This window comes from Lepus europaeus, chromosome 8 (genome assembly GCF_033115175.1).
Source record: "Lepus europaeus isolate LE1 chromosome 8, mLepTim1.pri, whole genome shotgun sequence".
Taxonomy (NCBI): domain Eukaryota; kingdom Metazoa; phylum Chordata; class Mammalia; order Lagomorpha; family Leporidae; genus Lepus; species Lepus europaeus.
The window spans coordinates 108,625,342-108,653,253 of NC_084834.1; the positions used below are offsets into that span (position 1 = coordinate 108,625,342).

A 27,912-nucleotide genomic window follows, 5' to 3' on the forward strand; every position below is an offset into this window, starting at 1 on the left:
TATCCTCCTGCCACCCCAGTCCACAGGTCTGATTGTTCATACGATGTATTTACTTTGATCAATGCAAGTTATACTTTAACTACATGATAAATGTCTTCATAGGCATAAGCACCAGGAGCTCCAGAAAGGGACAGCAATTGGAAAGAAAGCAATGCATTTCAGCAGGATGTCTGTGAAACACCTTTCAGTTCTGCTGCTGCTGCTACCACTGAGTTGTTACTTCGGCTCTGGGAGTTGTGGGAAGGTGCTGGTGTGGCCTATGGAATTCAGTCATTGGATGAATTTGAAGACAATTTTGGATGAACTTGTCCAGCGAGGTCATGAAGTCACTGTCCTGAGATCTTCAGCTTCTGTTGTCATTAGTTCCAACAGTGAATCTGGAATTCAACTTGAAACTTTTCCTACAAATTTCACCAAAGATGAAGTGGAAACTTTTTTCATGTACTGGATCAATCAATTGATATATAATGTGTCATTTGATATATATTGGGAGCACTTTCCAGTAATGCAAGAGTTTATTTTAGCATATTCTGATGTTTATGAAAGTCTCTGCAAAGAAGTAGTTTTGAATAAGAAACTCATGACCAAGCTTCAAGAATCAAGGTTTGATGTTGTTCTTGCAGATGCCTTTGCTCCCTGTGGCGAGCTACTTGCTGAGCTTCTGGAAATACCCCTGGTGTACAGTCTTCGTGGCTTTCCTGCCTACTTACTGGAGAAGTATGGTGGAGGACTTCTATTTCCTCCTTCCTACGTACCTATTATCCTGTCTGGTTTAAGCAGTCAAATGACATTCATGGAGAGGGTACAAAATATGATATGTGTGCTTTATTTTGATTTCTGGTTTTCAACATTAAACGAGAAGCGGTGGAATCACTTTTACAGTGAAGTACTAGGTAAGGCATGATTTTAATTGGTGCTGCTTTCCTATTACTTTGAAGATGAGCTTGTATGAATGTAAAATCAGAGGAATTTAATTAAAAAATATAAAATGTTCTATCACTTTCACAAATATAATGAAAAGGTTTACATTGCAAGGTCAGTTGAAGTCATTGGCTCCTTTGTAGCTTAGGACATTCCAGAGTCACAAATAACTGTAAATGAAAATGTTGAAGATTTCTCATATCAATTCCGTGCCCATCTTACTCTACTTTTTTCATGTTGTAAAATGTCAGTAGACCCCATTATAATATGTTGGTTAATGAAGATATCTACATTGATTTATTACATATGTTTCTAGCACAATTATTGATGTGATGTTGAGGAAGTAATTTACTGTTGTATAGCTCTGTTTCTTCATTTAAAACTAAAATATTTTTCATATTACCTAGAGGATTCCTTCACAGGTGAGAGATACAGATTTTCTAATATGAGATACCACCAAATCAAACTCTTTGGTTAATATAAAAAACATATTGAGGTGTGTAATATTTAAACATGTCTTCAATAAATTGTTAACAATCATCAGATTTAGTACTAAAATCTTATTGAAATGTCAAAATACATGTAATCAGTCTACATATTAAATCATATTTCTCGGCCGGCGCCTTGGCTCAACAGGCTAATCCTCCGCCTTGCGGCGCCGGCACACCGGGTTCTAGTCCCGGTTGGGGCGCCGATCCTGTCCCGGTTGCCCCTCTTCCAGGCCAGCTCTCTGCTGTGGCCCGGGAGTGCAGTGGAGGATGGCCCAGGTGTTTGGGCTCTGCACCCCATGGGAGACCAGGATAAGCACCTGGCTCCTGCCATCGGAACGGCGTGGTGCGCCGGCCGCAGCACGCTACCACGGCGGCCATTAGAGGGTGAACCAACGGCAAAAGAAGACCTTTCTCTCTGTCTCTCTCTCTCACTGTCCACTCTGCCTGTCAAAAAAAAAAAATCATATTTCTCATTTTTTACAAAAATGAACTAAAATAAGAGGAAACATGAATTTCATAATTTAACAAATGCTGGTGATATTTGCAAATATATAAAAATTGCAGGTGATTTTTTATATCAAATTTCTAAAGTAGACCAAAAGCAGAAGTATGTATAAAGAATTTAGCAACACTCAAAAAACAAACAAAAAAAAAAAAAACAACTCACAGTTCATTTGGAAATTCAAAGATCAGGGGTCAGCTTGCTAAATTATACAACTGAGATTAAGAACTCCTAGCATGCCTCAGTTCATTATTATGGTGGCAATACTTGATTTTGGAGCTAAAATAATTGTTTATATTTGCCTTTCCTACTATTTTTAAGAAAAATAATGCATGTTTGATTTCATAGTGGCATGTTCTAATGATTAGTTATGATTGTGAACATACTGATGTGACATTACAGAACGATCTCCCCTGACACTGCCTTTTGCATATATAAAATATGTGATTAGTGCATAAATTATATTGTAAGTGTTATCATACCTAAATAAGCACATTTGCTTTAGCAGCAAAGATACTACACATCTTTTACTGCATCATTTCAATACTCTTCAGAAAAGTACATGGTGTGCTTTATGTGACAGTTCTCATTACTCTCCCTGTTCTGTTTCTCTCTCTTTAGGAAGACCTGTTACATTCATAGAGCTAGTGGGGAAAGCTGACATATGGCTCATTCGAAGCTATTGGGATTTGGAGTTTCCTCGTCCACTTTTACCAAACTTTGATTTTGTCGGAGGGCTCCACTGCAAACCTGCCAAACCTCTGCCTCAGGTAACTAAGTTCCTGTGTGCTATGGTTGATTTTCGGAAATGACTCTGCATTATTCATTGAGGTATTTAACGCTAAGGCAGATTTTCGGAAATGACTCTGCATTATTCATTGAGGTATTTAACGCTAAGGCAGAGATATTGGAAGTGAGAAAAAATATAGTTCCCATCAGACACTCATGAGAAATTTGAAATAAAAGATATATTTTAGGAAAGAGTTTAATATAGCTCCTAAGAACATTGAGGAGTCCAGAAAGAGTTAAGGTAGTAAAAAATTGAATCATTTTCTTTTTTTTTTTGAAGATTTATTTATTTATTTATTTGAAAGTCAGAGTTACACAGAGAGAGGAGAGGCAAAAAGAGAGATAGGTCTTCAATCAACTGGCCTCAACTGCCAGAGCTGTGCCGATCTGAAGGTAGGAGCCAGAAGCTTACTCCAGGTCTTCCCATGCAGGTACAGGGACTCAAGGACTTGGGTCATCTTCTACTGCTTTCCCAGGCCATAACAGAGAGCTGGATTGTAAGTGGAGCAGCTGGGACTTGAACTAGTGCCCTTATGGGATACTGGCACTATGGGCAGCAGCTTCACCCATTACACCACAGTGCCAGCCATGGATTTTCTTTTAAAAGAAAAAAGTCTTGAAGATGCAGTAATTAAATTATATTTTCTAGAGGTACAGTTAAGGAAAAGGTGAGAATTAAGATGCTTTTAAGAGTTCATACAACAGATAATGAAGAAACAGACTTCAATAGTCATAGATGCGACTATAATGGATTTCATATCACTATAGCAACTCTATCGTGTATTCTGTAAGAAAAATAGTTAAAATAGATAAAACATTGAAAATGCCTCTAGCATCAAAATAAAATGAAAACTGTCTGTGAAAGAGAAATCTTCATTCAGTGTACATTCCAAGAAATGGGAGCAACTTAAATGTCCATTCAAGAAAGAGGATGAAGTCATGTCATTTGCAACGACAAGGGGGGAGCTTATGTTACTACATTAAGTGAAATAATCCTGTCACAGAAAAGCAATTACTAAATTATTTGCTTCACATGAAGAATCTAACCAACCTGATCTCATAGTAGTTGGAAGTAAAATGGCAGTTACTGGAAGCCAGGGAAAGGACGGGGATTGGAGGAATAAGAAAATATTGACAAATAGGTACACATAGTTATAGTAACAGGTGATAAGACCTGATGTTCTATTGTATAGATAGAATAATGCTAATGTATATAGGTTTGCAATATTTTACTGTAAAGAAATAAGTGTTTGAAAAGATAAATATTTTATCATGATTTGAAAATTGCATAATGTTCACATGTATTGAAACTTTATATGGTACCTTATAAATATATATTTTTTTCTTCATTTTTTATTTAGTAAGTATAAATTTCCAAAGTACAGTACATGGATTAAATAGGCTTCCCCCCCATAATTTCCCTCCCACTCGCACCCCTCCCATCTCCCGCAAACTCTCCCATTCCATTCACATCAAGATTCATTTTCAATTATCTTTATATACAGAAGAACGATTTAGTATATATTAAGTAAAGATTTCATCAGTTTGCACCCACACAGAAACACAAAGTGTAAAAATACTGTTTCAGTACTAATTATAGCATTACTTCTCATTGGACAACACATTAAGGACAGATCCCACATGAGATGTAAGTACACAGTGACTCCTATTGTTGACTTAACAATTTGACACTCTTGTTTATGGAGTCAAAAATCTCCCTAGGCTCTAGTCATGAGTTGCCAAAGCTATGGAAGCCTTTTGAGTTCGCCAACTTCGATCTTATTCCGACAGGGTCATAGTCAAAGGGGAAGTTCTCTCCTCCCTTCAGAGAAAGGTACCTCCTTCGTTGATGGCTTCGTTCTTTCCACTGGGATCTCACTTGCAGAGATCTTTCATTTAGGTCTTTTTGTTGTTGTTGTTTTTGCCAGACTGTCTTGGCTTTCCATGCCTACAATATTCTCATGGGCTCTTCAGCCAGATCCGAATGCCTTAAGGGCTGATTCTGAGGCCAGAGTGCTATTTAGGACATCGGCCATTCTATGAGTCTGCTGTGTATCCTGCTTCCCAGGTTGGATTGTTCTCTCCCTTTTTGATTCTATCAGTTAGTATTAACAGCCACTAGTCTTGCTTATGTGATCCCTTTGATTTTAGACCTATCAGTGTGATCAATTGTGAACTGAAATTGATCACTTGGACTAGTGAGATGGCATTGGTGCATGCCACCTTGATGGAATTGTATTGGAATCCCCTGGCATGTTTCTAACTCCACCATTTGGGGCAAGTCCAAATGAGCATGTCCCAAATTGTACATCTCCTCCCTCTCTTATTCCCATTCTTATATTTAACAGGGATCACTTTTCAGTCAAAATTTAAATACCTAAGAATAATTGTGTGCTATTAAAGAGTTCAACCACTAGTACTAAAACAAAAACATTACTAAAAGGGATAAAGTATTGCATTGTACATCAACAGTCAGCACAAGAGCTGATCAAGTCACTGTTTCTCATAGTGTCCACTTCACTTCAACAGGTTTCCCCTTTGGTGCTCAGTTAGTTGTTGCAGATCAGGGAGAACAAATGATATTTGTCTCTTTGGGACTGGCTTAATTCACTCAGCATAATGGTTAATGTTTTCCAGATTCCTCCATCTTGTTGCAAATGACCGGATTTAATTGTTTTTGACTGCTGTATAGCATTCTATAGAGTACATGTCCCATCATTTCTTTATCCAGTCTACTGTTGATGGGCATTTGGGTTAATTCCAGGTCTTAGCTATTGTGAATTGAGCTGCAATAAACATTAATGTGCAGACAGCTTTTTTGTTTGCCAATGTAATTTCCTTTGGGTAATTCCAAGGAGTGGGATGGCTGGGTTGAATGGTAGGGTTATATTCAGGTTTCTGAGGAATCTCCAGACTGACTTCCATAGTTGCTTAACCAGTTTGTATTCCCACCAACAGTGGTTTAGTGTCCCTTTTTCCCCACATCCTCTCCAGCATCTGTTGTTGGTAGATTTCTGAATGTGAGCCATTCTCACCGGGGTGAGATGGAACCTCATTGTGGTTTTGATTTGCATTTCTCTGATTGCTAGTGATCTTGAACATTTTTTCATGTGTCTGTTGGCCATTTGGATTTCCTCTTTCGAAAAATGTCTATTGAGGTCCTTGGCCCACCTCTTAAGTGGGTTGTTTGTTCTGTTGTTGTGGAGTTTCTTGATTTCTTTGTAGATTCTGTTTATCAACCCTTTATCTGTAGTATAGTTTGCAAATATTTTTTCCCATTCTGTCGGTTGCCTCTTCACTTTCCTGACTGTTACTTTTGAAGTACAGAAACATCTCAATTTGATGCAATCCGAATAGTTAATTTTGGCTTTGACTGCCTGTGCTATTGGGGTCATTTTCCAGAAGTCTTTGCCAGTACCTGTATCTTGCAGGGTTTCTTCAATGCTCTCCAATAATTTGTTGGTGTCAGGTCGTAGAGTTAAGTCTTTAATCCATGTTGAGTGAGTTTTTGTGTAAGGTGAAAGGTAGGGGTCTTGCTTCATGCTTCTGCATGTGGAAATCCAATTTTCCCAGCACCATTTATTGAATAGACTGTCCTTACTCCAGGGATTGGTTTTGGATCCTTGATCAAATATAAGTTGGCTGTAGATGTTTGGATTGATTTCTGGTGTTTCTATTCTGTTCCATTGTTCTATCCATCTGTTTCTGTACCAGTACCATGCTGTTTTGATAACAACTGCCCTGTAGTATGTCCTGAAATCTAGTATTGTGATGCCTCCGGCTTTGTTTTTTTTTTTTTTTTTGTGCAAAATTGCTTTAGCTATTCGAGGTCTCCTGTGTCTCCATATGAATTTCAGCATCATTTTTTTCAGGTTTGAGAAGAAGGTCTTCAGTATTTTGATTGGTATTGCATTGAATCTATAAATTGCTTTTGGGAGAATGGAAATTTTGATGATATTGATTCTTCCAATCCATGAACGTGGAAGATTTTCCCAGTTTTTGGTATCCTCTTCTATTTCTTTCTTTAAGGTTTTGTAATTTTCATCGTAGAGATCTTTAACATCATTGGTTAAGTTTATTCCAAGGTATTTGATTGTTTTTGTAGCTATTGTGAATGGGATTGATCTTAGAAGTTCTTCCTCAGCCGTGGCATTACCTGTGTATACAAAGGCTGTTGATTTTTTTTTTGACAGGCAGAGTGGACAGTGAGAGAGAGAGACAGAGAGAAAGGTCTTCCTTTGCCGTTGGTTCACCCTCCAATGGCCACCGCGGTAGACGCGCTGCGGCCAGCGCACCATGCTGATCCGATGGCAGGAACCAAGTGCTTATCCTGGTCTCCCATGTGGGTGCAGGGCCCAAGCACTTAGGCCATCCTCCACTGCACTCCCTGGCCACAGCAGAGAGCTGGCCTGGAAGAGGGGCAACTGGGACAGGATCGGTGCCCCGACCGGGACTAGAACCCGGTGTGCCGGCGCCACAAGGCGGAGGATTAGCCTATTGAGCCGCGGCGCCGGCCTGATTTTTGTGCATTGACTTTATATCCTGCTACTTTGCCAAACTCTTCTATGAGTTCCAATAGTCTCTTAGTAGAGTTCTTTTGGTTCCCTAAATAAAGAATCATATCATCTGCAAAGAGGGATAGTTTGAGTTCTTCATTCCCAATTTGTACCCCTTTAATGTCTTTTTCTTGCCTAATAGCTCTGGCTAAAACTTCCAGAACTATATTGAATAGCAGTGGTGATAGTGGGCATCCCTTTCTGGTACCAGATCTCAGCGGAAATGCTTCTAACTTTTCCCCATTCAATAGGATGTTGGCCGTGGGTTTTTCATATATTGCTTTGATTGTATTGAGGAATGTTCCTTACATACCCAGTTTGCTTAGAGTTTTTATCATGAAAGGGTGTTGTATTTTATCAAATGCTTTTTCTGCATCTAATGAGAGAATCATATGGTTTTTCTACTGTAGTCTGTTAAAGTGGTGTATCACATTGATAGTTTGGCAAACATTGAACCATCCCAGCATACGAGGGATAAATCCCATTTGGTCTGGGTGGATAATCTTTCTGATGTGTTGTTGCATTCTATTGGCCAGAATTTTATTGAGGATTTTTGCATCTGTGTTCATCAGGGATATTGGTCTGTAATTCTCTTTCAATGCTGCATCTTTTTCCGGCTTGGGAATGCAGGTGATTCTGGCTTCATAGAAAGAATTTGGGAGGATTCCCTCTTTTTTGATTGCTCTGAATAGTTTGTGGAGAATTGGAGTTAGTTCTTCTTTAAATATCTGGTAGAATTCAGCTGTGAATCCATCTGGTCCTGTGCTTTTTTTGCTGGGAGGGCCTTTATTACTGTTTCAATTTCTGTCTCAGTTATGGGTCTGCTTAGGTTTTCTATGTCTTCCTCGTTCAATTTAGGTAGGTTGCATGTGTCCAGAAATCTATCCAGTTCTGATAGATTTTCCTGTTTGCTGGCATACAAGTCCTTGTAGTAATTTCTGATGATTCTTTTTATTTCTCTGGTGTCTGCTGTTACGTTTCCTTTTTCATCTTTGATTTTATTGATTTGGGTCTTTTCTCTTCTTTTTTTAGTTAGTTGGGCCAATGGGGTGTCAATTTTGTTTATTTTTCAAAAAACCAGCTCCTCATTGGGCTGATTTTTTTGTAATGGTTTTTGGATTCAATCCTGTTGATTTCTCTCTGATTTTAATTATTTGTCTTCTCCCACTAGATTTGGGTCTTGTTTGCTGCAGATTTTCTGGATCCTTGAGATGACTTGAAACCTCATCTATTTGGTGCCTTTCCAATTTCTTGATGTAGGCACCTATTGATATAAGCATTCCTCTTAACACTGATTTTGCTGTATCCCATAAGTTTTGGTATGTTGTGCTGTTATCCTCATTTACTTCCAGAAAATTTTTAATTTCTCTTTTAATTTCTTCAATGACTCATTGTTCATTCAGGAGCATGTTGTTCAATCTCCATGTGTTTGCATATGCTCTAGGGATTCCCGAGTTGCTATTTTCCAACTTCATTCCTTTGTGGTCTGAGAAGCTGAATGGTATGATTCTAATTCTTTTGAATTTGCTGAGACTTGCTTTATGGCCTAGCATGTGGTCAATCTTAGAGAAGATTCCATGTACTGCTGAGAAAAATGTATATGCTTTATGTATAGGATGAAAAGTTCTGTAGATATTTGTTAGATCCATTTGGGCTATACTGTCATTTAATTCTACTGTCTCCTTGTTGATCTTCTGTCCTGTTGATCTGTCTATCTCTGAGAGTGGAGTATTGAAGTCTCCCAGTACTATTGTATTGGGGTCTAAGTCTCCCTTTAAGCCCCTTAACAAGTCTTTTAAATAAACTGGTGCCCTGTAATTAGATGCATATACATTGATAATCATTATATCTTCCTGTTGAATGGATCCCTTAATCATTAAATAGTGCCCCTCTTTGTCTCTCCTAACAGTTTTTGTACTAAAATTTATGTTGTCCAATATTAAGATGGCTATGCCCGCTTTTTTTTAATTTCTGTTGGCATGGTATATCTTTTTCCAGCCTTTCACTTTCAGTCTGTATGCATCATTGTTGGAAAGATGAGTTTCTTGTAAGCAGCAAATAGATGGGTTTTGTTCCTTAACCAGATCAGCCAATCAGTGTCTTTTAACTGGACATTTCAGGCCATTAACATTCAATATGACTATTGATAAGGAGTAACTTTTCCCTGCCATTTGCCAAAGATATTTTCTAATATATGCTTTGAGTTTCCTGTGATCTTTTGCTGTGAGTTTTCCTTCCTTTACCTTCTTTCATACTGGTGACTGTGTTTCTTTGTTTCTGCGTGTAACACATCTTTAAGCATCTTTTGCAGGGCAGGACGAGTGGCAACAAATTCTTTCAATTTTGTTTGCTATGAAAGGTCTTTATTTCACCTTCATTCACAAATGAGAGCTTTGCAGGATATAATATACTGGGCTGGCAGTTTTTCTCTCTTAGTACCTGGGCTATGTCTCGCCATTCCCTTCTAGCTTGTAGGGTTTCTGATGAGAAGTCAGCTGTGAGTCTAATTGGTGATCCTCTGAGAGTAATCTGACGTTTCTCTCTTGCACATTTTAGGATCTTTTCTTTATGTTTCACTGTGGTGAGTTTAATTACAACATGTCGTGGTGAGGATCTCTTTTGGTCATGTTTACTAGGGTTCTATGAGCTTCCTGTACTAGGATGTCTCTGTCCTTCTCCAAACCTGGGAAATTTTCTGCTAGTATCTCACTAAAAAGGCCTTCTATTCCTTTCTCCCTCTCCATGCCTTTAGGAACTCCTAGAACCCAAATATTGTTTTTTTTTAATACTATCCTGTAGATTCCCGACATTATTTTTTAGATTTCTAATTTCCTCTTCTTTTCTTTGGTTTGACTGTTTCCTTTCCTGTTCTCTGTCTTCTAAGTCTGATATTCTCTCTTCTGCTCCACCCATTCTGTTTTTAAGGCTCTCTAATATGTTTGTCATTTGATCTATTGAGTTCTTCATTTCATTATGATTTCTTGTCACTATCACAGTTTCATGTTCTACTAGTTGTTTCACTTCATTTTGATTCCTCCTTAATCTTTCATTTTCATGAGAGAGATTTTCTATCTTGTCCATTAAGGATTTCTGTAGTTCAAGAATTTGTTTTTGAGAACTTCTTAGTGTTCTTATCTTTTTTTTTTTTTGAGATCTGCTTCTTGCATTTCTTCTATCTCATCATCTTCATAATCTTGAATTGTGGTGTCTTTTTCATTTGGGGGCTTCATAGTGTCTTCCTTGTTCTTGTTACCTTGGTTTCTGTGTTGCATTTTTTTGACATTGTGGAGATATTCTTTGGTTTCTTCACTTTGGTGCTTTTTCTCATTTACTATGAGTCTACATTAAGTGGACTGTCTGCTTTTGATGGATCCTTGGAGGCTGTGATGGGTGTTGCCAGAGAGCTCTGTTTGATTCTTCAGGGTTAAGGGTGTGCCAAAGGTGACTCAGCCAGACTGTTCTCTTGCTTGCTCTCTCTCTCTCTCTCTCTCTTTTTGACTCAGTTGGGAAGTAATTCTGCTCAGCTGAGTGGAATTGAGGGTAGTTGATGTACGAAATCTGTCCCCTGTGGGTATTTGTCTGCTTACCCCTGGGACCACACAAAGAGTTTATGCAGCCCTCAGTGTGGTCTCAAATTTCTCCACAGTCTCTCACCAGGTTGCCAAGGTTACTGAGTTTGTGTACTCGGTGAGTTCTCTCACCCCCCCTCAGATTTTCACAGTCTCAGTTCGTTAACTTCACATTTTCACTAGGTCCTAACCTGTTAATTCTCCCCACCAGAGTCAGGTTTTTCTACTTGGCTAATGGTGGGCGCCACTTTATGTATGTAAAATGGCGGCTCCTCTTTGTCTTGCTTGGCTTTGTAAGGCGAGTGGAGAGAGAGTCTAGTGTCCATGCCGGTTCCCCTTATTTATTCATTTTTTTCTCTCCTCTAGTCAGCCTGGTGAACTTTCCCCAGTGGGGCTTCAGGCCTTGTTCCCGCTAGGCTCTTTCTGCCTTTCCCCACCAATGTCTCGGGTTACTGAGGTTTTTGTCTCACCTCCCCTTCCAGCGCTGGCATGCAGACTCTGCGGCTGGGCTTCCACGTGGTGGGTGACCTTGCTCTCCCCGTAGGTCCTCCGTTTCACATCCATTAGATCCAGAAGTGTTTGCTCTGCAGTTTTTTCCTGGGCCTTTTCCTGAGGCTACAGTAACTCCACTTTTATTAAAATATCTTTTCCCGGACTATCAGTGCATGCCCTCACTATTCCACCATCTTGGCTCTGCCCTCAATCTTAATTCTTATAAGTATATAATTTTTATCTGTCAGTTAAAATATAAAAATACATAACAGTATAAAGTGGCTCTGGCATTTAGTAATCCAGATACAATGTTGTTGCTGGCACAATTAATTACCTAAAGTGTGCCAGATACTTTAGATATACCTTGCTCAATAGGAACTGGCTTCCAACAGATTGAGATTTTATTCTCAAGCACAAAGAGAAGAAAAATAGTGTTGATCCATTTAAAACCAAATGTATTAAAGGCAATTTAAAGGCAAATGTATAAAAGGCAAACTGTAGAAGTGTAATTGACACTTTGAGAAGCAATGTTTTGAATAGTCCTTGTTGAGGAATTTTTTTTTTTAAATACTATTTGTTGAACTCTTTACTTAGCATAGAGTTAAACGTGTATAAAGTCAACTGAAAAATCTCAGGGCCTGGTGCTGTGGCACAGTGGGCTAAATCCCCAGCCTACAGTGCCAGCATCCCATATGGGTGCTAGTTTGAGTCCCAGCTGCTCCTCTTCCAAACTGGCTCTCTGCTATGGCCTGGGAAAGCACTACAAGATGGCCCAGGTCCTTGGGACCCTGCACCTGCATGGGAGACCCAGAGGAGGCTCTTGGCTCCTGGCTTAAGATCAGCTCAGCTCTGGTTGTTGTGGTCATTTGGGGAGTGAGTCAGCAGAATGGAAGACCTCTCTCTCTCTCTGGCTCTACTTCTCTCTATAACTCTGTCTTTCAAATAAATAAAAAAAAATTCTAAAAAAAGATCTCAGTAAAAAAATAAGACTGAGAATAAGAGAGGGAGGAGGAAGAGGTGTTGGGAATATAGGTGGGAGGGTGGGCACACTGGGAAAAATCACCATGTTCCTAAAGTTGTAATTATGAAGTATATGAAGTTTGTAACTGTAAAGCTGCATAGCTCTGCATACATTTCTATGGACTAACTTGTAAGGGCACAGGTTTTTTTTTTTTTTTACAAGATGTATTTATCTGAAATTCAGAGTGACACACAGAGAAAAAGAGAGGCAGAGAGAGAGAGAGAGGTGTCTTCCATACACTAGTTTACTCCCCAATTGGCCACAAGGCCGGAGCTGTGTGGATCTGAAGCCAGGAGTCAGGAGCTTCTTCCAGGTCTCCCATGTGGGTGCAGGGGCCCAAGTACTTGGCCCATCTTCTATTGCTTTCCTGGGTCATAGCAGAAAGCAGGATTGGAAATGGAGCAACCAGGTCTCAAACCAGTGCCCATATGGGATGCCAGCGCTTCAGGCCAGGGTGTTAACCCACTGTACTAAAGCACCAGCCCTTAAGGGTATAGTTTAAGAACTTGCCAAGGGGCCCCAAATCTCCTTAAGCTAGGTAGTAAAAATACCATCTTAAGTGTTAAAGTGATCACATGGATAGGATTAAAGGTCTGGTAATAATAATAGAGTTAAAAAGGAGTGAATTCTCCAACATGGGAAATTGTCCAAATAGCAGACTCAAAGAATGATAATCACTTTAAATAGTACTCTGACTTCAGAATCAGCCCCTTAAGGCATTCTGGTCTGGCTGGAAAATCCACAAGAACATTTCACACATGGAAAGCCAAGATACTCTGGCATAAAATGTCCTACATGAAGTACCTCAATGGGTGAAACCCCAGTGGTCATCAAAGAAGGAGGTATTTTTCTCTGAAGGGAAGAGAGAACGCTCACTTTGTTTATGGCCTTGTCTAAACACTGATGGACTTTGTGGATTCAAAAGGCTTCCATAGTCTAGGTAGCACATGTCAAGGGCCTCTGGTGATCACTGATGTCATACATAATTAATTGTTAAGTTAACAATAAGAGTCACTGTGCACTAAATGCCCCATGCAGGACCTCTTTCCTCAAAGGGTCGCATTATAATTAAGTGCTTTTTTAAAAATATCTATTTTATTTATTTGAAAGACAGAGTTACAGAAAGAGATAGAGACAGAGAGAGAGATCTTACCTCTGCTGGTTCACTCCCCAGAGGGCCACAACAGCCGAAACTATGCCTATACAAAGCCAGGAGTCGGGAGCTTCTTCTGGGTCTTCCATGTGGGTGCAGGGGCCCAAGCACTTGGGCCATCTTCTACTGCTTTCCCAGGCCACAGCAGAGAGCTGGATTGGAAGAAGAGCGGCCAGGTCTAAAACTGGTGCCCATATGGGATGCTGGCACTTCAGGCCAGGGCTTTAACCTGCTGAGCCACAGCGCCAGCCTTCTGGCCTCTCTAAGTGTTCTCAAAAGATGTATCTTGGGTGCTTTTTTAAAGTTAACCATTTCTAAAAAAAAAAAAGAAGAAGAAGAAGTGAAATTAATGTCAAGATGTAATGACTTTGAACAGCCCTTGCTTCAACTGTTGAGGAACAGGTTTTATTTTGTTTTGTTTTTTTTTTCCGATGCAAATTTTTGAACTCTTTACTTAATATAGAGTTGGTCTTCTGTGTATAAAGTTAAGCAAAAATGGATCTTACTGAAGAACAGGACTGGGAATGGGAGAGGGTGGAGGAGGAGGAGGGATGGTAAAGTGGATGTGAGAGCAGGTATGGTAGGAAGAAGCATTATAATACTAAAGTTGTACTTATGAAATGCATGAAGACTGTACTCCTTAAATAAACAAATTTTTAATTTTTTAGAAAAGCAAATACATACATTTGGGCAAAAAGTTGTACAAGATGAAGACTAACGTTATATTGCAAGCATTGAGGCTCTTTACCAATAATCCACGCTAACAGGAAAATCATTTCTCAACAACATAAATGTGTGGCCCTCAAAATATTTACAGCCAGATCCAATGTGTACCTGCTTTCCCCAGTGCTGATCTAATTTCTCATTAGGTTCCAGAGGTTTATAGCAAAATAAGTGACATGGCACCTTGTCATTGTTTTCTGCCTTTTTCCAAGTTGATGGGACAACTCAGTGATGCTCCTCTGGGGACCATGCATTTCAGCATCTTAGCTGCCGGGCAGAATGAGCACAGGGGGAAAGTATACTGCAAAGGTAAAGAAAACATAGCAACTCCTGCCACTCATTCCTAAAAATGGCCCTTAGATTATAATTAGGACAAAATCCTGTCAACAGATTGCACTTTTTATAAAAGAAAACAAATATTTAATATATCTTAAATTCATATCATACTTTTAAAATATGTTCAAAGTAAGTGCTCTGCACACACACACACACACACACATATATATATATATATACATATATTCTATAAAATATGATCTCCTAAGAGACCATTTTTATCTAACTTCTTATTACAGTTACATTACTAAAATGTATTAAATAGTAGCTTTGGCTCTGTATGGTAATTTTCACAGGTCCAAAGTCTAAGGCAATATTAGTGAAAGTTATATACAACATATCTGTGTATTTAATATTTCTACAAATTTATAAAGGAGAAGCGACAGTGTTACTAAGGGAGAAAAAGGAGAGTACAAGGAAAACTAGAAGATGACAGCACTTGAATGGTGATAATTAGTAAAAATACCTGCTATTATTAACCATTATGTACCATTATCCTATACATAGGAAACCTATAAAAACTTAAATTGAACAATAAATATACCACTCATGGTAATTTAGAAATATATGCTTTTAGGTTCCATCCTTTTGAAATAATAATATATGAGTAATTAGAGTATTTGAAAATGTTAAAGTTATTAGAAAAATGTCATACACCTTATTGCATGTTTTTACTAAATGTTCAACTGAACTAAATATCACATAAATTATATGTAATATAACAAATGTATTCATAGGAGGATTTTCTAAAACTAGGATGTCATTATATTTTAAGCAGTGAGCTATAGTTCAAAATATCAATATTATGGGGCTGGTGCTGTGATGTAGTGGGTAAAGCCACCGCCTGTAGTGCCAGCATTGCATATGGGCACTGGTTCTAGTTCCAGCTGCTCCACTTCCCATCCAGCTCTCTGCTATGGCCTGGGAAAGCAATAGAAAATGACCCAAGTCCTTGGGCCCCTTCCTCAGTGTGTTAGACCCAGAAGAAGCTCCAGGCCCCAGGCTTCAGACTGGCACAGCTCCAGCCATTGTGGCCAATTGGGGAGTGAACCAGTGGATGGAGGACACCTCTCTCTCTCTGCCTCTGCCTCTCCTTCTCTCTCTGTGTAACTCTTTCCAATAAATAAATAAATCTTTAAAAAATCAGTATTGGACAATAGCTGTCCTGTATTTGAAACATATACACTACATACTAATGTGTAATGTACTACACTGCAAACTGACAAACTCTGACATATTGCTACTTGTCATAATTTTTTAACAAGTAGTTATGTTTTCCAACTCTACTTGTGCAGTTCTTGCACTAAACTTTAGAGTAAAAAAATGCTATTGGTCTTTGTTCACTCAAATAATTGATATGTGTCTGGTAAATTCATAGATTCACAAATTTGTTAAAGACAAGAAAGATCTTTTAAACTTGTTGATTTTCAAAGGAAATAATTACTTAGCAAACCTAAAATCATCCAATTAGAACATATCAAGATGAAAAAAGTATAGTAGCCTCAGGCCTATTACTAAGATTGCACAGGTCATGAAAGTCATTTCTTTGTTATTGAGTAATTATGAAAAGATGTAAAGGCTATTTAAAGGATAGCTTATATATGTAAAAGTTACTATATTGTCCCACTGAAAAACATATTTTAATTCCTAATTATAATGAAGCTTATAAAGTCTTAATTATTATTTTAATACACCTCTGTCAGTTTTACTGAAATACCTACAGAATAGAGTACTTGAGACTTCATGGATTGCACAAAAAGATTTGTATCCAAGTCAAAGATTGTAAAATTTTATTTTCTATTCTGTTAAAAAATATTTCTTTCTACTGGTAACTTTCTTTTCATTAATAATCATAAACTCAGATAATCTGTCATTTTGTAAAAGAGAAAGGACAAGTTTTACAGATTATGTTGATTTGAAAATGTTTATACTCTGTATTAGGTACTCATATAAAGCTATATAGGGAAAAGTAATTAATAAATGCAAAATAAATATTTATCATAATTATTTACAAAAAATCTATTGTAGGTAATCTAAACTGAATGTTAAAGAATGATTAAATAATTTGTATATATACCTATATATGCACAAACACATGTATATATCACACCACTATAATTGTTTTTCCAAAGAACTTTTAATAACACTAAATCAGCTAAAATAGGAGAATAAGTTGGAAACAGAAGGACAAAGAAGATTATTAAAATGACATCACATCTTTCCATAAAATTAAAAAGTAATGTTATTAGGATTACAATTCTCTAAATATATAACACATAATGTTCATAGGCATAAGTTTTAGTTTTGGAAGAAAAAGTTTTTTGAGACACTGGCACCACAGCAATATGACTACTATTAACACTGTCTCCTGTACAACTGGAAATGGGTGGATGGATTCTTGTTCCATGTGTTTTACAACAGATACTACAGTAATGATTCCTGATAATAAAATTTCTTTCCTGGTTGATTGCACCAATCCTTTCAATACTATTTTCTGTGCTATTGCTGTTTTGTGACAGAATCTGTTTTTTCTTCACAGGAGATGGAAGCCTTTGTGCAGAGCTCTGGGGAAGAGGGAGTGGTGGTGTTTTCCCTGGGGTCCATGATCACTAACATGACAGAGGAAAGGACCAATGTGATTGCATCAGCTCTGGCCCAGCTGCCACAGAAGGTGAGAAATAAACATGCCCTAACGGCAGCCAACTACTGAATGAGTCTGTGAAACTCTGCAAAGTGTCATATTATGGAATGTTCCTTTATGAAAAATAAATATTTATGATCGTTCCCATTTACCTCAGATATCAGGATTTTTTAATTTAATTTTTATTTATTTGGAAGGCAGAGTTAAAGAGAGAAGAGATAAATCAGAGAGAGAGAGAGAGAGAGATGCATGTATATTTAGAGAGAGAGAGGTTTCTCTTTCATTCACTGGTTGACTCCCCTAAATGGCCACAATGGCAAGACTGGGCCAAGCCGAAGTCTGGAGTGAGGAGCTTCTTCTGGGTCTCCCAGGTGGATGCAAAGGCACAAGAACTTGGGCCATCCTCTTCTGTTTTCCCAGACACATTAGCAGGGAGCTGGATCAGAAGTGGTACAACCAAGTCTCAAACTGGTACCCAGATAGGATGCCAACCTCACAGGCAGATACTTAACCTATGTCTGCCCCTAAGATATCAGTTTAAAATAAAATTTTAAAAACCCTATTTGACAGGTGCAAAAATAGCTCAGAGGGTGCTTTTATTGTAAATAACTGGCATTAAATTATGATAGAAGTATATTTAAACAAGATGTATGAAACTTCGATGTCATCATGACATTGCAGGCAGATAAAGAGAAATCCCTAAATTCTACTCCATAGTTTGCTTCTTTTCCTTGCAGGATTTTTTAAGTCACTGCATATACTAAAGATGTTATCAGAAAGGTGTTAAATTTTCTAATTGCACTTGCACAATAACATTAAGGGAGTATTGAAAAAAGTCTTAAGTGCATCATGCAGTTTAGATTTCCCATGTAATCCTGGCCTCTTGACTTACCCTAATTTGGGGACAGGACTATTCAAAGTGCTGTTCAGAAAAAAGGTACTACTCAGAAGAAGCCAGAGCTCACCAAATTTGAGTCAATGTATGCCCTCATTTAAGCAAATTTGGGGAAACAGAAAAATCAATCTGCCCTTCAGCACTGGACTCCAGCAGTGTGTTAGGCAGACAGATATAAGGAAAATTTGGAGATGATTCTTGTGTTAAAAATCAGACCTTTTACATTATAAAATGTGGCTACACAACCAAAGAAACTGGATATGGCAGTAATTAGCAATATTGGCTGTCAATACTTTTAATACATCTTGGAAAAGTTAATATTCAGTTGAAAAAATATAGCATCATCATAGTTATGGATTTTTTAAACCACTACATTATTTTAAAACTATCTCTTACTTCCTGCATTTAAAGAATTTTCAACCCTAGCCATGGATTCATTTCAAAAATGCATCTTGGAAATTTTTCTGGGACAATTTAAATACAGTTCCTAAGTAGAATGAGTTTTTTCACTCAGCAGGTTACACAGATTTCCTTTCTGTACATTAAAAGACATCAAATTCTAATAAATATAGAACAGTGGAACAAGTACACCCTTGTTTCCATTGTTTAAATACAAAATATTCATAGTAAATTTGGAGAATAAGACTCAAACACACATGCACACACAAAGTTAAATATATATATACAATATATATAACATAGAATACTGATAATGAGTTCTTATTTTGCACTATAATTATGACCTGATAATTTCTTAAATAGTTGAATTTGTCACTTATATTCTTACCTGATTAAGGTACTAAAAGTGAAATACCATGATTGGATTACAAACCTGATTAAGTGGAACAAGAGTACAGGAAATGTAAGGGCTTTAGGTTGTAGTTTTTATTATTTTTTTAGTTTTTATTATTACTCTCTTGTCCACTTTTCTTTGTCATTACATTCCAAGGATTTTAAGAGTGATCTCTAAACTACCATAGAATTTGAACATTTTATTATTTGAAATCCAACTAATGGAATTGGTATTTCTTTCCCTAACAGGTTCTTTGGCGATTTGAAGGCAAGATACCAGACACATTAGGATCCAACACTCGACTCTATAAGTGGATACCCCAGAATGACCTTCTAGGTAAGACTATGGAGAACAGACACTGAAAACATGAGTAACAGCCAATCAAGATGAGAGTAGTAAGACTTTATTATTGAAACATTTAAAAGTCAAAATAAATGTCTTCACATCCCTTTTCCAGACCTAGGAGACAATCAATGAATTATAACAGTTGGCATTTTTTATTATAAAATTTTTAGGCCCAGAATCACAGTATCCTTATTTTAAATATACTTACACCTCAGGGTAATTTCTCAATATTTTCCTGGGGAAGGACATTTGGCAGAATTATTAAGATATTGCTTGGGGCACAAACATTCTATACTCGGCTTCTTGGATTCAAGTTTCAACTCCAAGTTTGATTCCTACTGCCTGCTAACATACATCAGGAATGTAACATACATCAGCAACTGCTGATGAAAGTCCCTGGATCAGTGTCAGCCATGTGGCAGACCTGGATTGAGTTCCTAGCTTCTGGCTTCAGCTTGTGCCAACCCCAGCTGTTGCATGCATTTCAAGAGTAAATCAGTAGTTTGCTTTCTGTGTTTCCGTCACTCCTTCCTCTATCCAGTGTGTGTGTGTGTGTGTGTGTGTCTGATCTCTCTCTCTCACTCCCTCCAGTTCTTGCTGTTTCTTTCAAATAAATTAATTAATTAAATAACAATAATAATATCTTAGTTTGTTTTATTGACTCTTAAATCAGTCATTACATTTGTCATCTGCCTTTTTCCCTAATATACGGATTTCCAAATGCTACCAAAAATAATGACAATTTAAACACAGTTCATGGCTTTTGATAAAGTTTCCAGAGGTCATTGTTCCTTGAGTGCCTCATACTGTACATTTCTCATTTTATTTGTAAGATTTGTAATTAATAATTTTACCAAAAATTACATCACTCAATCCCAGGTCATCCAAAAACCAAAGCTTTTATAACTCACGGTGGAGCCAATGGTGTCTTTGAAGCAATCTACCATGGAGTTCCTATGGTGGGCCTTCCTTTGTTTGGAGATCAACCTGATAACATTCTCTACATGAAGACCAAGGGAGCAGCTGTTAAATTGGACTGGAAAACAATGTCAAGTGCTGATTTGCTCAATGCCTTGAAGACAGTCATTAATGATCCTTCGTGAGTATTACTCTCTCTTTTTTTTTTTTACTTTTATTTAATGAATATAAATTTCCAGTGTACAGCTTATGGATTACAATGGCTTCCCCCTCCCATAACTTCCCTCCCACCCGCAACGCTCCCCTCTCCCGCTCCCTCTCCCCTTCCATTTGCATCAAGATTCATTTTCAATTCTCTTTATATACAGAAGATCAATTTAGTATAAAGATTTCAACAGTTTGCACCCACATAGAAACACAAAGTGAAACATACTGTTTGAGTAATGGTTATAACATTAAATCACAATGTACAGCACATTAAGGACAGAGATCCCACATGAGGAGCAACTGCACAGTGGCTCCTGTTGTTGACCCAACAAATTGACACTCTAGTTTATGGCGCCAGTAACCATCCTAGGCTGTCGTCATGAGAGATGCCCCCTGCCTTTACCTGGCCAGCTCTCCTCCCAGGCCAGCCAAGTAATGAAAGTCAACAGAGTGCCTTCCCCCAGGAGGTTCACACCTCCCTTAGGATATACCCCATGTGAAGAGATAGATAGGTCTGGGCCTCTTAACTTACAAGGCCTAAAGCCCACCAGATTATTATCAAGCCCCTTCTATCAGGTTCTATTTGCCTCTCAATCAGAAAACTTAATTGTAGCTTAGACAGCACCTTTCTTAGCTCCTCTAATAATGACTCTGTCCTTTGTTCTAGGTCCTGTCTAGTGCACTTGGGCCTCATTCCTTTGTAATCATAACCTCTACTCTACCACCAATGGCTCTACTCCCAACCTGTGTGTACTGATGGTCCTCTTCCCCACTTAATGCTGTATAATTGTTCAAACCTGGTAAATGCCACTCTTAGGATCATTGGTTACTATCCTCACTCTGTCTTTTATGACCTTGTCTAAATATGATCAGAGTCGGTAAACTTGGAAGGCTTCCATAGCCTTGGCAACTCATGACGACAGCCTAGGAGTATTACTCTCTTTAAAACTACAATTGTATTTTTAGATAAGTTTTCAGCTAAGGCCAAAGGGACAAAACTGATTCTGAACATGAACATCATGCTGAGTCCAGATTTGCTTCATGTTAGAAGATAGTTATCAATAATGCATTATAAGTGTCACAACATTTTTGGTGAATATATAAAAAGATTTTTAATGTTTAAAAACAGGGTTCAAATTTTGAATTAGCCAGTCATTGAAACTCATGACAGAGGTTAACAGGACTACAAGGAAACATTAGGAACAGTGCAGAAACTTGAAATCATAAATGTTATAACTGTCCTAACAGACTTTATGCACCATTATAAATTTGTTTCAGCATAAGAATTCATAAAATGTTATTTTCAATAGATTTTACTCTTTGTATATCGTATATAAAGCCTGACAACTAGAATGCATATAGATAGAAAAAAAGTTTCTTACATATTTACTCATATTTTTGTATTTTAAAAAAACTTTAAATGATATGATTTCAGTAAACAATACTGAAATTATCAATCTCTATTTTCTATTACATCCAATGATTCCCAAATTTTGTATTCTTATATTTTGATTCTTATTGTAAGCTTTCAAATTTACTGATTCAACTTATTGAAAAAGGAGATACGTGTTTTCCATATGAGAATATTCTTAGGTCTTATGGTTGTAGTTGTTTTTTGTCTTACTTGGAAGAATTACAAAATAAAAATGTAATTGACCTGAAATAGATAAGCTATAAAATCTCTGTTTAATAATTTTTGAAACAAGAGATATTTTGTTCTTAAATTATCTAAGTATAAAGCACTTATGGTTATACTATTATCTATATGCTCTTGGAATCAATAATATTTGATACATATTTTTCCACTTTTATCTCTTATTGACAAGTGAAAATAACATATTTTCTAAGAATAATAGTACAATGAACACAGTTTTGAAAGTAATGTGGCCAGCTCCGTGGCTCAATAGGCTAATCCTCCATCTTGCGGCACCAGCACACCAGGTTCTGTCCCGGTTGCCCCTCTTCCAGGCCAGCTCTCTGCTGTGGCCCGGGAGTGCAGTGGAGGATGGCCCAGGTGCTTGGGCCCTGCACCCACATGGGAGACCAGGAGAAGCACCTGGCTCCTGGCTTCGGATCAGCATGGTGCGCCGGCCACAGCGCGCTGGCCGCGGCGGCCATTGGAGGGTGAACCAACGGCAAAAGGAAGACCTTTCTCTCTGTCTCTCTCTCTCTCACTGTCCACTCTGCCTGTCAAAAAAAAAAAAAAAAGTAATGTGACTTTAATATTATTACAGCTGTTGTTCTTCCTAATGAGCCCCATCATGAGGAGCAAACCTCTTCTTTAAAAAAAGGGGTAATGTGGACTCATCCTGCAAAGTCCGTACTGCTGGGGAGAGCGGGGCGATGGTGTTCTTCTCCCAAGGACCACCAGGGACAGGCAGTAAACATGTCCATCTTTATTAACAGCCATGTATACTTTTAAAGGGCGGGCAGAAGGGGCCTAACTAACTCTGGGCAAACACTAACTATAGGACAGAACCGACACTGGTGCCAATATGCCTCTCCAATCAACTTGAAGGTCACCTAGCTTTTCAGGTGGGCCTGGGACACACCTGGGATCAGTTTACCTGATTGGCAGAAGGCGGTGTGGTGGAAATGTGCCTGGAGCTCCCTCTGGCTGCCAGCAGTCAAGCTAACTGCAAGGGCTAGGCAGGCACCCACAGGGTATATTTTTCTTTTGCTAATTTGATGTAAAAACTCCCCTCTCTAGTATAAATGTCTTTCCACCTGCTGTGACCTGTTCAGCAACTTTTCCAGGGTGAAGAGGGGGTGGGGGGGGCGGCAGAGGGAGCCTCTCCATGAGCAGAGAAAGAACATCTATTTGCCTCTTCTCACAGCTTTTATCCTCTCCAGGTAGCAGCTTTTCTGCATCAGCAAGTGTATATTTGTTCACATCAGCAGTTTTACCTATGTGGCAATATGCATCAGGCTATTTCTCAGGAGGAGGAGAGGAGCATCTTATGAAACAAACAGACCATTGCCCGTTTGTCTCAGGGGATATTTCACAAGGAGAGGAGGAACATCTTGTGTGATAAACAGACCCTTGACCATTATCCTGGAACAAAATGCCCAAGGCCTCTGTGGCCAGAGCCTTCCCACAACCTAAGGCATGAGAGGACTGTTCCCAGCACCCTTGGCCTTCCAAGGAATGCAGGCCTGATGTTCCTATCTCACCTCAGGAGATTGCCAAGATGGCACCCAGGCAGTCCTCCTGGCGCCATCTTTTCTATAAATATATTATACTGAATAATGAAATGAATTAGGAAATTACGAATTTAGTTTCTTACTTAATTGAAAAATTGTGCATGATACAACATACAATGTACTAGTTTTTGGATATATTGTGTGACTTCTCTGTTATAACCTTTCTCCATTTTATTTGCAAAACATATCAAATTTAGTGTACTCCTCTGAAAAACATTCCTTTTATATAAAAAGAATGGAAGTTATCTCCATCTCAAATGCTGCAGTGCATGCTATAGCACTTTTCAATGTAGACTTTGTAGCCACATCCCTATGTGGGCCCTTTGCCTTATTTATTACTTTTTATCAATAGAAACAGAGGCATTTTAAATGTCTTGAGCACTTTCCACATTCTAAAATCATAACACTTAACAAGGAAAACAGCAACAATACTGTCATTCTGCTATGTAATGAGAATAATTAAAGGAATTCTAAGGATAAATGAATTATTTCTCACAATAATCAGATAATAAAGAAACTGTTGCAACTCATTCCATTTAACAATGTTATAAAAGGAACAAGCACGTGTCAATCAGCATCAGGATTCAAAGAAGGCAATTTACTTCAATACCTTCGTGGTTTCAATTAAGTAATGATTAATGTTGAAGCTCAATACCAATTCTCCATTAATACCAACTCCTTATGATACCAACTCTTTATCAACTTTGTTAGATATGTACTTGAGTCTTATCATGGACTTGCCCCATCTCTAATTTGTGAACTATTTTGAACTTTGTAGATCAGGTCCATTCACAATTGCTTACAGAATAATTCAAGCTCTACGTGTCAGAAGACTCTTTGTTTCTATTAGTTTCCATTTTTTGTCTTTGGGATTTAATTGATTTCACTTTCTAGATTTGGATATTAAAAGTACTTATCCTCTCCCAATTCCTCTCTTCAATCTTGATATTCAATGCACCCAACAAATTCCAGCCTATGAACTAAGATCTCTGTTATGATTACTGAAGAAAATAATGTTTTTTTTCACCTTTTGTGACACTCATCTTCCCCATCTGCATGAAACATGTATGTTTCCTATTTCATTCTATAATTGGTGTCTACTGATTTGCCTTCAGCTATAAAGAGAACGCCGTGAGGTTATCAAGGATTCACCATGATCAGCCCATGAAGCCCCTGGATCGAGCAGTCTTCTGGATCGAGTACGTCATGCGCCACAAAGGAGCCAAACACCTCCGGGTTGCAGCCCACGACCTCACCTGGTACCAGTACCACTCTCTGGATGTGATTGGCTTCCTGCTGGCTTGTGTGACAATCACTACTTACCTTGTCATGAAATGTAGTATTCTTGTTTATCAAAATGTGGTTGTGACAGGGAAGAAGAAAAAGAAGGATTAGAGGTCATCAAGATTTAAGGCCGGGAGCCAGGGCAAGTGAGACCATTTCTTTATATCAGCTACAATGGATCATGGTGTGGCAAGATGGTTCTCCACAGTTTATAAGATCTATGGATTCCTGGCTTATCCAAATACTTTATTCTTAATTAAGCATGAAAACACACACACACACACACACAGTTGGAGTTGCATCAATCCTCAAATAATTCTACTTTAATTGTAACTGAAAATAAATGAGATTCACTGGAGCATTAGTCTGTTGATGTCCTGATGTTTTCATGTGCATTTGCAGAAACATCATGTACTTGAACATAATGCAATCAAATAGAATATTTGTATCCTTTCCAAAGAAAGCCAGAACCAGATTTTTTTTAAAGGTGCTAAGAGAAATTTTATCCAAACCTCTGTAGCATGGAAGAGAGAGTCCAGGATAAACTGACTTCAACTTAAACTAAGACAAAGTGACTGTGATTTAAAACAAACAAACAAAAAAGATAAGTGGGCCGGCACTGTGGCATAACAAGTAAAGCAGCCGCCTCCTGGGCCGGCATCTCACGTGAGTGCCGGTTCGAGTCCCAGATGCTCCACTTCCAATCCAGCTTTCTGCTATGGCCTGGGAAAGCAGTAGAAGATGGCCCAAGGTCCTTGGGACCCTGCAGCCTCGCTGGAGACCTGGAAGAAGCTTCTGGCTCCTGAGTTCAGATCGGCACAGCTTCAGCCATTGCAGCCAACCGGGGGAGTGAACCAGAGGATGGAAGACCTCTCTCTCTCTCCTTCTCTCACTGTGTAACTCTGTCTTTCAAAGAATGAGTTAGAAAATTACTAATATTGATTTGGCAAGGTGGGTGGGACAAAGGCCATTTTTCAGTTTGGCAGGAGTATGTTTTTGTCAGCAAAAAATAAGCATGGAGAACAGATTCACCTTTAGCACAGTGTTTAGGAAAGTCTTTTTTACTACATGGAGTGTACAGCTCACATTTCTAATGAGGTACAAGCCCTGTAATCATGGATATTTTTAAAATTTTGTTTAAAAAATTTTAGATGTCCCAAACTTACTTTCTATGTAAATTGAACAATCTAGTAAAATATTTGGTTTCAAAGATTAAATACTTGTTTTACATGGAGCCTTAAAAATGCTTGAGATATAATTGCCATACTATTAAGTGATCCTAGTAAGTTGTTAGTAACACACAAAATGAAATTAGAGACTACTTCCTTTTAGTCAGGTTTGACAGCTTGGGTCCAACAAGTTTAATCCACTGCCTCTGGCTTATAATGCTAGAAATTTTTGCTCCTCCTACAATAACATCTTCCATTTGCTAGCCTTGCATTGCCATGTCAGGTGCTTCCAACTGCTTTAAGGCTTGGGTACTGAGAACATGGAAATCAGAAGTTCATATTAACTTTCTAGTATACTCTCAGTTCACAATGCACAGAAGCAGAAATAGAAGAATAAAGAGACAAGTATTATACAAAGGGACCTTTAAAGCCTATTCTAGAGAAAACAGCTAAATGGAAAAATGAATTCACATCTTGCCTTCAAATATTTTTATGCAGAGAGTTGGGACTCAGAACACAAAGATTACAAAGTAAACAGAGAAAAGACAACATGAGTTAAGGACAGCATTTTTGTCTGACAGAAGATATATTTAAATAATCAGGTAGAAGATAAGTATAATTAATGATTATTGAAGCATGAAATATATTTTTATGCATTCTTCAATGCTATAAAATTATTTTCTGTAATAATTCATAACAAAGCTTATTATATCGCCAATAAAATAATGAATATGTTTCTTTCACTAAACATTGAATGTATAATCTAGCCACTATAAAGCAAAGTGTACAACAGTTAAGTATAGAAGAGGAAGACAGAATTGTGTTAACAGTCTTTAATTTCACTAATGTATTTTTTAAAAAGAGAAATATATATATAAGAGTAGGAATAAAAGAGGGAGGAGATGTACAATTTGGGACATGCTCAATCGGACTTACCCCAAATGGTGGAATTAGAAATGTGCCAGGGGATTTCAATACAATCCCATCAAGATTGCATGAACTAATGCCATCTCACTAGTTCACAATTGATCACACTGATAGGTCTAAGAGTCAAAGAAATCACACAAACAAGAATAGTGTCTGCAAATACTAACTGACAGGATGAAAAAGGGAGAGAATGATCCAGCATGGGAAGTAGGATACACATAGAATGGCAGATGCCCTAAACAGCACTCTGGCCTCAGAATCAGCCCTTGAAGCATTCGGATCTGGCTGAAGAACCCATGAAAGTATTTTAGGCATGGAAAACCAAGACACTCTGGCAAAAAACAAACAAACAAACAAAACAAAAAACAAACAAACAAAAAAAAAAACCCAACCTAAATGAAAGATCTCTGCGAGTGAGATCCCAGTAGAAAGAACAGGCCATCAAAGGAGGAGGTACCCTTCTCTGAAGGGAGGCGAGAACTTCCACTTTGACTATGACCTTGTCTAAATAAGATCGAAGTCAGCGAACTTAGGAGGCTTCCATAACCTTGGAAACTCATGACTAGAGTCTAGGGAGATTTCTGACTCCATAAACAAGAGTGTCAAATTGTTAAGTCAACAACAGAACAGGAGTCACTGTGTACTTACTCCCCATGTAGGATCTTTGTCCTTAATGTGTTGTCCAATGTGAATTAATGCTATAACTAGTACTGAAACAGTATTTTACACTTTATGTTCTGTGTGCGTGCAAACTGATGAAATCTGTACTTAATATATACTAAATCAATCTTCTGTATATAAAGATAATTGAAAATGAAAAAAAAAATAAACCAATCTTTTGCAACAAAAAAATAAAAAGAGAAACATGTACATATCCATTATTCTGAATAAGAAAGCTCTCCATTGGCTACTGAAGCCAAATTCAAATCTATATGTGTTTTCTTTCCCTGTTTTTCTCTAAACATCACATTTTTTA

At 38.0% G+C, this 27,912-nt stretch overlaps 1 protein-coding gene across 1 annotated transcript; it reads left to right on the forward strand.

Annotated features, from left to right (window-relative positions):
* The first annotated feature begins 112 nt into the window (after nucleotides 1-112).
* LOC133765145 (UDP-glucuronosyltransferase 2B13-like) lies at nucleotides 113-27,804 on the forward strand. The gene is made up of 6 exons (XM_062198771.1): nucleotides 113-893; nucleotides 2,536-2,684; nucleotides 17,093-17,224; nucleotides 19,131-19,218; nucleotides 20,107-20,326; nucleotides 24,672-27,804. The coding sequence occupies exons 1-6, from the start codon at nucleotides 152-154 to the stop codon at nucleotides 24,949-24,951; spliced, it is 1,611 nt and encodes a 536-aa protein (XP_062054755.1). The 5' UTR covers nucleotides 113-151; the 3' UTR covers nucleotides 24,952-27,804.
* The last annotated feature ends 108 nt before the right edge of the window (nucleotides 27,805-27,912 follow it).